At 56.5% G+C, this 8,514-nt stretch overlaps 2 protein-coding genes across 3 annotated transcripts in view; one reads left to right on the forward strand and one right to left on the reverse strand.

The window, feature by feature from the left end:
- The window catches only part of LOC106730681 (dual specificity tyrosine-phosphorylation-regulated kinase 1A-like), a 58,286-nt gene extending 57,703 nt beyond the window's left edge, over positions 1–583 (reverse strand). Inside the window, exon 1 of the mRNA XM_032471983.1 lies at positions 423–583. The gene's annotated coding sequence lies outside the window, so the exon portion shown is untranslated. The remainder of the gene's footprint in view (positions 1–422) is intronic.
- Positions 584–706: 123 nt separating this feature from the next.
- Positions 707–8,016, forward strand: DGCR6L (DiGeorge syndrome critical region gene 6 like). 2 transcript variants are annotated; one of them, XM_032471981.1, is made up of 5 exons: positions 707–892; positions 983–1,185; positions 6,012–6,112; positions 6,881–7,021; positions 7,541–8,016. In XM_032471981.1, the coding sequence occupies exons 1-5, from the start codon at positions 783–785 to the stop codon at positions 7,622–7,624; spliced, it is 639 nt and encodes a 212-aa protein (XP_032327872.1). In that variant the 5' UTR covers positions 707–782; the 3' UTR covers positions 7,625–8,016. The 2 variants fall into 2 exon arrangements, with proteins under 2 accessions (XP_032327872.1, XP_032327873.1); XM_032471982.1 differs by having other exon boundaries at positions 710–892; positions 983–1,143.
- The last annotated feature ends 498 nt before the right edge of the window (positions 8,017–8,514 follow it).

Below are 8,514 nucleotides of genomic sequence, written 5' to 3' on the forward strand. Positions count from 1 at the left end.
ATTATGTCCCCAAACATCCATATATTGCAGATGTCTCTTCAAGTCAATCAGAATAACATCAAGACCTGCAATTTGAAGTGTTAGCAGATAAATGGAACTCATGTTTTCCCTCTGAAAGAATCAGGCTTGACTGTCAGTTAAAAGGCAGGTAAACACAACTATTAAGTAGTTTTTTACAACAGTTTTTTTTTTTTTTACAACAGCTTAAATTTACCAATTTAGGGCAATATGCACATTTTTCCAACTAAGTAGCCACGTACTATTCTGTGATAAAATGACTCAGTTACTTAAAAAAAAAAAAAAAGCGTAAGAGGTAAAACAAGCAAACAAAAAACCCTCAGTTTAGCTAGCGAACCACAGAGACACTGAATCCCAGCAACACCCAAGAGGCTGAGATTAACCCTAAAGTCTGGACGACCTACCCTCCATCAGTGGTACCCAACTCAGGGCTGGGCACCTGCGCTCCGGACCACGGTCTAAACTCCAGGGCGGGGCGAGGCCTCAGTCCTCGCCCCCGCGCGGGCCGGGAAGGGCTTCTAAGAAATCTCGCGATCTGGAGGCTGTCGGGTTACGCCTCTGAGGTGGTGTGGGCCCGGTAGCAGGGTAAGGGGCGGTGCCAACGCGGGAGCCTCCTCGGAGGGGCGGAGCTAGTCTCCTACCGGATGACACAGAAGGCGGGGCGCGTTCAGAGCTGTCGTAAAAGGGGGCGGGGCGCCCCGCGCGGAAGACCGGCGTAAGGGGGCGCGCGCCGCTTCCGCGGCGGCTGGCGCGGCACGGGCGCCATGGAGCGCTACGCGGGCGCCTTGGAGGAGGCGGTCGACGGGGCCCGGCAGCAGGAGAGGCACTACCAGCTGCTGTCGGCGCTGCAGGGCCTGGTCAAGGAGCTGCCCAGGTGCGCGGCCGCGGGGCGCGCGGGGCGGGGCGGGGGCGGTCGGCCGAGGAGGCCCGGTCCCACCCAGCTCACCTCGCCCTCCGCTCGCAGCTCCTTCCAGCAGCGCCTGTCCTACACCACGCTCAGCGACCTGGCCCTGGCGCTCCTCGACGGCACCGTGTTCGAGATCGTGCAGGGGCTGCTGGAGATCCAGCATCTCACCGAGAAGAGCCTGTACAACCAGCGCCTGCGGCTGCAGAACGAGCACCGAGGTGCGCGGGAGCGGCGGGGCCGCAGAGCTCCTTCCGCGGGAGGTCGGCCTGCTCAGCGGCTCCCGGTCTCGGCGGGCCGAGCCCTTCCCCGGGTACCGCTCGGAAGAAGTCCCTGAAAATGACCAGATCAAGGGCTTGGAGCCTTTGGTGATAAATGGGTCAAGCCCGTTTTACTTTGTCAGTTGCACGGTCTTTTGTTAGCAGGACATCCAGAAACTCCTTGCTCGTGCTTCCCCTGCCCTCACCCCCTTCTAGGAAGGACGGCCCGATGTCTCTGTGCTTGGTCAGCCCAGGGGCAGGTCATCGTGGCGGCGGCTGACCGCTAGCAGTGATGCCCCGCAGTGCTGACAACTGCGCAGCGCCCTTTACGGTCAGTTCCCTCTGCCGCGCGTCAAGTCCCATGCACTGTTCCCTGTGGTACCCTCCGGGACGCGAAGACTTACCTATTTGAGACACGTTTGGCCAAAGCGTCGTGAGTCTTGTCCCCTCCCAGGCGTCCTTACTACGTGTCGGGGTGGGGGAGCCTCTGGAGCCCCGTCCTGTAAGATACGCTCAGCAGCTCTTCCTGCCCCCGCAGATTTCCCACCTTTGTTATTTTATTTTTCCCCAACTTTTTATTTATTAAAAAAAAAGTTCAAACATTTAGGAAAGTTGGAAGTATAGTATGATACCTGCACGTTCCCCATCTACACTCGATAATTGAAGTTATGACACAGATCTTTATGTTGTAAGTAAGTATATGCAACACCGCAGGGCTTCATCGGGGTCTTCAGCTTTCCTCTTGTCCCGGGTTTTCAACAGCAGTACTGTTTATGTTGGTGGCTGGACAGATCTTAATGGTGAGACACTGTTCTGTGCATTGCAGGCTGTTTAACAGCATCCCTGCCTTCTAACTGCTGGATGACAGTGGCACCTTCCCCTAGTGGTGACAACCAAAAATGTCCCCAGGCGTCCTTGGTCCAGGATTGAGAACTAGTGCTCTGGATCCAGAACACGCTCCTTTGTAGCCACAACAATGGATAGAAATTAGTCATTCCAGGGTATGTTCTGATCTTTAGTCCATGGCCACATATTGGAAATTATCTCAAATTTTCTGTTGATTTATAAGGATCCGGTGTGTGGTTTTGCATTGCGGTTGGTCACTTTGGTCTCTCTGCCTCTGGAATAGTCCCCAGCATTTACTGTGGCACTGACTTGTTGAAGAGTCCGGGCCTTCTGCTGTGGGCTGTCCCCACTCTGGGTCTGTTGGATTGCTTCCTCGTGCTGACGTTTTGCCTTTCTCCACCCTCCGTGTTTCCTGTAAACTGAGCAGCAGGTGGAGACATGCGTTAAACTTATGTGGCAAAAATTCCTCCTAATGAGCGTGATAGACATCTGCCCCCGATTGCTGTCTCTATCGGGAATGGGTGTTGGGTTTAGTCAGATCCTTTTTCTGCATCCACTGAGATGATCAAGTGGCTTTTTGGCTACTATGGTGAATTACACTGGCTTTTTAAATTCCTGGGATAAACCCTACTTGGTCATGATGTACTGTCTTTTTTGTCTGTTGGATTTGATTTGCTGAAATCTTGTTAAGAATTTTTACCTCTGTGCTCACGGTGGACATTGGGCTGTCATTCTCTTGTAACATGTTTGTCTGGTTTAGGTAAGCAGGGTAGTGCTTGCTTCACAGAGCTGAGAAGTGTTCTCTTTGGTCTTCCAGATTCTTTAGAATTGCTACTGCTTCCTCCCTAACTGTTTGGGTGGCTGTCCTTGTACACATTTGTATGGAAGAGTAAGATGCATACTCACAGAGCCAAAGTACACAGCTCATTCCTTTTAATGCTCAAACTGGGCTACATTTGGCCGGTGGGAGAACAGCGGGCTGGCCTCTGTGTCCTTCTGATGTGCCCCCATCATTCTTGCAACACTTTCTGGTACAGGAAGGTGTTCAGGTTCGTCTGGCGTTCTTTCCCAGCCTCGGCCCCTCTTCTGTCAGCTGCCCCCAGCTCCCCACACCAGCAGCCTTCCATCAGGACCGGCCTTTCCCTACTGCCACCACAGATCTTTCCCACACCTCCTGCCTGTGATTGAGTCTCTGCCAAATGCATCTGCTCCCATTTTGGTGATCTATGTTTCTCTCCAGAGGTTACTAGTTCAGGGAGCAAATAAAGCACTCAATAATTTTTTTAAAGGGGGGAGGGGGCAAAGAGGAAACAAGCCACCTCTCCACAGAGCCCTGGTTCCTTTCAATGGGGAGTTTTGATAGCTCTCCAGACACTTCGCTGCTTGTCCTTTGGAAGGTTCAGCAGCTTTGCTGTCAGCAGTGACTTTCTGCTTCGTTCTCTGGCTTAGCAGGTGGTGTTCGGCTGGTCGTTGCTGAGGCCGGGCCTCTTCGGCCTGGGAAGTGGGTGCAGCTCTTTTTGCCTCTGGTTGCTCAGCCAGTGGAATCTGGAAGTTGACCTGGGATTTGTGGTGATGTGTGATAAATGGAGTGAAGCTGACATTTCCGTGCATTTGTCTGTTTGCTCACATCCTGCCTCCACGTGGTATAAACATAGCTAGGGAGTGTCTTTCTGTGTCTGTGTTCATGGAAATGTCTTGAAGGCGGCTCTCAGCTTCAAACTCACTTGGTGTGATAAATGCCATGGTTGAGGTGTGCACACAGTGCCAGGAGACAGAGGTTGGCGGAGGCTCTGGGTGCAGCAGGGGCACCTTGGGGGCCCTGCGGAGAAGAGCTGTAACGTGAGGTCTCTGCCTGGGACAGAGTGGGCGCTGTTTTCTTACAGGGGAGACTAGCCATTGACACTTACTAGTCTAGGATTTGGGTTGAATGGCGTTGAGTGTTCTGTTTTGTGGCTGGCTTCTTTCCATCCTGTGCCGCCTTTTCCTCTGCCGAGGCCTGCACAGTTACTGGGGACCGTGGCGCTTTGCTCAGAGGCTGTGTTGCGCCCCTCTCAGAGCAACACAGACTCCCTGGCACACAGCCTCTGCCAGCTCCTCCCATCTGTCGAAAAAATAATCAGTAGTCAACCTAAGAAAGAAATGGAAAATTTTAGTCGAGCCAGCCTGAGAAGTATAACCCAGAGGCAGTTTTTCAGAAAGCTCTGAGGACAGTTCCACGAAGTAAGCGCGGAGGCCAGAATGTGTGATTTTGGCAAAGAGGGTGCGTGCAGTCGAGCACTCATCCTGGTTGAAGGTCACTGCTGTTCACGAAGAATAGATTGCTTAGTTAATGGTTTTAGTTTTCTATGTGCGAGGATGCAGGAAACTGGTTTGTAAAATTTTCTCCTGAAAATACCTATCTGAGGGCCAGTTCTGCCAGTTTTCCCAGAGCACAAAGTACTTCATCCCGATCTTCGCCCTGAATTCCCTCCCGGGTGGCTGTAGGTGCATGACTGCAGTGGGCGATGACCGGACTCTTGTAGGACCGGATGGTGGACAACGTTCTTTATCTGCAGTCCCCTTCCTTTCAGGCTTGGTTATGACCAAGGCGTGGGAGGCATTTCATGACCAGTTTGTCCCGGGGCTGCTCATTCCCAGGTCAGGTGAAGACCTGGCTGATAGGCCAGCCGCTCCGTGCGCTGTTCCCAGGCGAGGGCCTGGTCACTGACAGCAGCCAGCGCCTTGGGGCCGCCTGTCTCGCTGGCCTGTTAGTCCAGGACACGGCACCCTCCGTGGCTTCTTCCCACGTTCTGAGTCACTATTACAACCACTCATCTTGGAGGACGACAGATTTGGCCAGCTGTTTCAGGTCACCTAGTCATTATTTTTATCAGAGACTCAGCACACACTTGGCCATGCAGGAAACAGTAATCTTGTAAGATAGGCCACATACAAGTACTGTAGTGACATTAATAAGGTCAAAAGGAAGTATTGAAAATAAGAACTTCCATTAGGTGCGGCCCAGCATCTCCCCAGGTCGTCTGACCAGTCTGTTCTGCACCAGTCACTGTCTTTGAGGGAAATGATACCTTGGCATCGTACATAAAGTCTACCAAAGAGTGTACGTATGTGGCGGGTCATCGTGAACCCTTACAGAACTGAGAAAAGAATGTTATCTTCTAAGGAGTTACGTGGCTGGTGCCGGAAGGAAAATTGACCTTTATTGTTGAGCAGGTGTTTCTGCCATTGTCTTAACACATGATTATAGCCGCACAGTGCACCTTGGAGGGAGGGAGGAGGCCCAGAGTGACAGTAGAGAGGTAGTTTTATGTTTAAATTTTTCTTGTCTTACATTAAATGTGGCTTTTATTTCATCACATCCTTGAGCCTCCCAGGGTCTGTGTGCACCCTACTCCCTCTGGGAGCTGTGGATAGGGTGGTGCAGGGTGGCTCTGCATGCCCCACCCCACCCCCGCCCCCAGTCCACCAGGGACAGCACTGAGAGGGAGCGACACTGCCACACCCCTGGGGGCAGAGGCCGCTCTCTTTGTCCTCCTTTTCCAGGCCTTTGCTTGCTTGGTCTCTTGGACATGCCAGTGGCTGTCCGTGGATGATGGGCAGTTCACACCAGACTCCTAGCCTGTAGCCATCTGAGCCTAGAAAGCCCCAGACCACAGTCTCCCCTCCTCCCATTAGTCTGCCGAGCCTAGGCTGCAGCCTTGGCCCCACCCGTATGCCGGCATGCCTGGTCTCACTCTCCTCTTGTGCCAGCACCTTCCGGAGTGCCCTGGAACCTTGCTGGAGAAAGGCCATACCCTGAGTGAGGGCAGGCCTGAGTGGCCTGGGGGCTGGGTGTCCCGGTGCAGGCCTTCATCACGTCCACACCTTTGCCTGCTGCCCTGTGGTGGGGGGGCAGCAGAGCAGGCGCCAGGGTGGGAGATGTTCGGTGCCCCCCCCGACCCACCCCCCCCACCTACTGATGCTCTGGTCTCCTCCCCTCCCAGTGCTCAGGCAGGCGCTGCGGCAGAAACACCAGGAGGCCCAGCAGGCCTGCCGGCCCCACAACTTGCCTGTGCTCCAGGCGGCTCAGCAGCGTGAGCTAGAGGTAGGGTGTGGGCGGGGTGGGCACCACCTGTGCTCTGCTGGCGGGACCAGGTGGAGGGGGCTCAGCCTGGGGAGGGCCACTGCAGGCCTGATGAGCCCTCGTGCTGCTCTTCACTGTGGGGGGCTGGGGTGTGCTCAGGCTGGGTGGAGAGCGTGTGACCCCCTGCTCCCTGCCACCTGCTCTGGAGACTCAGCTCCTTGTGGGCTGGGCCTGCGCAGGGCAGGTATGAGTGGGGGCCGTTGTGCCACGAGGCCTTGGAGATGCACAGGTGATGGTGGGATGAAGGAGCCAGCCCGCAGGGGTCCATTCTGGGAACAACCCACAGGCCCACACGTAAACAAGAAGACACGGCGGGTGGGGGAGCGGGCAGAGACATGTGCCCCAAGCCAGAGTGCAGGGAGGAGGTGCCAAGCTGGGGTCGGCCACAGCTCCAGTGCAGAAGAGACATACTCAAGGCCCAGAGACGGTGGCCAGCCTGATAAGTCAGCAGAGGTGGAGCCGCATCCAGCCGGCTTATGTTGGTCCCGACCCAAGCTGTCAGGGCTGGGCGAGGCCTGGCACAGCAAAGCGGGGACGCTTGGCAGGGGCTGCAGCAGGAAAGGTGTTTGGGAAAGGGCATCTGAACCCGTCTGCAGGGTTCTTTGTGGCCAAGAAGGGAGGGCCCTTCATGCAGTAAGGGCAGTATCCATGGTCTTGGAGCTGGAGCCTCTGGGGAGGGGAGAGGGACCAGAGGAGGCTGAGCCCATGAGCTGGCCCTCGCCGTGGCAGGCGGTGGAGCACCGGATCCGTGAAGAGCAGCGCGCAATGGACCAGAAGATCGTCCTGGAGCTGGACCGGAAGGTGGCGGACCAACAGAGCACACTGGAGAAGGCAGGGGTCGCTGGCTTCTATGTGACCACAAACCCCCAGGTCAGTGCTGCGGGCCTGCCCTGGCCCAGCACAGGGGATGCTGGTTCCCAGAGGCCAGATTCCATCTGGGGTTTTAGCTGGTCACTGGGGAGCCCAGGCCCGCGGAGGAGGGAAGCGGGTGGTGAGTTAGTGAGGCTCCCAGAAGGGTTTCTGCCCCGTACTTGGCACAGAGCCACAGGAGGGTAAGCCAGCTGACTGCAGGGCATCGCCCATCTTCCCCAGGCTTGCTGCACCACACAGGGCCCTTGTCTGCAGTTCCCCTGCATACACCTCCACTTACGTCAAGCCAGGGCGACTGCATGCCCTGCCGTGGGTGGAGTCCCGGCTTCTGCCCCTTTCTGGCAGGTGGCAGGCAGGCTTCCCTGGAAGCCAGCCCCGTGGACTCACTGCCTGGTGCTCTCTAGGCCTTGATATGTGCCCTGGGTCCCTGGGGAAAGGAGGCTGCTTCCTGGGGCCTTTGCCATGGCTAAAGGGGACCACGTGTCACTCTAGCCTCACAGTGGCCCCTCTGTACCCCAGGAGCTGACGCTACAGATGAACCTCCTGGAACTCATCCGGAAGCTGCAGCAGAGGGGCTGCCAGGCAGGGAAGGCGGCCCTGTGATCAGGCGGGACTCCTGCCAGTGACCAGCTGCCCACCGCGGCGGCGAAGACAGCCCTGTCTCAGTTGCCAGAGGCAGCGGAAAGCTGAGTGGTGCTCATCTTCCTGAAGTCTGACCCCCACCTTCCCAGCTGCTGCAGGAGGGGCTCCCGTGAGGAGAGGCTGTGTGGGCCTGGGCTGCACCTGCCACCCGCCCACCTCCATCTGGATTTTGTCCAAAGTAGGGTGGTCAGGTAAAAGGAACGGTGGGCCCAACCCTCAGCCGTCTGCCCCAGGCATCCTATTTGCTCTTGTCTTGGCCCCACCCCTGGCAACTACAGCCCCAGAGTGGGAAAGGCTCCCAAGTTGTATGTGACCCCCAAGAAATAAAGAGGGCCCAGTATGGCATGCACGTGGCTTGTGTGACACCTCTGTGGTGCCTGTCGTGAGCAAGGCCCACCCAGGCCTTCGTCTAGGAGCTCCGTGCCTTAGAGAGGAGTTGGCAGAACTTGCCCCACTCCTCATGTTACAGAGGCCCTTCCTGGGGTAAGTTCCAGGGTGCCAGGGCCACCTCCAGTCTGCTTCGTGGGGAATGGGGTGGCCAAGGGCCTGCCCCTGTCAGAACCGCAGGAGCCTGGTGTGGAGCACTGGGGTCAGGACACGGAGTAGCAGGGAGAGTCAGGGAGGGAGAGACCGAGGGTAGGAAAGCACCAGGCCCCCCAGGAGTGTCTGCGTTGGTGTGAGCCTGGTTGTGGAGTTGGGGGTACACGGCTGGGTCTGCAGTACAGCCAGAAGGGAGGTGTTGGGATCCCTGCCGTGGTGTGCCGAGGCACGTGCTGCTGGAGAGGCAGTGCCTGATGGGGAGACTCCTCGGCCATCGGAACCCCTCCCTCTGTGCCACTGACCGCAGGTGA

Source organism: Camelus ferus, chromosome 32, assembly GCF_009834535.1.
Source record: "Camelus ferus isolate YT-003-E chromosome 32, BCGSAC_Cfer_1.0, whole genome shotgun sequence".
NCBI classification, from domain to species: domain Eukaryota; kingdom Metazoa; phylum Chordata; class Mammalia; order Artiodactyla; family Camelidae; genus Camelus; species Camelus ferus.

Excerpts from the sequence above, each read along its gene's own strand:
- DGCR6L (XM_032471981.1), top strand. The coding sequence starts at position 783 with ATGGAGCGCTACGCGGGCGCCTTGGAGGAGGCGGTCGACGGGGCCCGG. Across the intron at positions 893-982 it reads CTGGTCAAGGAGCTGCCCAG|CTCCTTCCAGCAGCGCCTGT; the intron begins GTGCGCGGCCGC and ends CTCCGCTCGCAG. Across the intron at positions 1,186-6,011 it reads CAGAGCTCCTTCCGCGGGAG|TGCTCAGGCAGGCGCTGCGG; the intron begins GTCGGCCTGCTC and ends CTCCCCTCCCAG.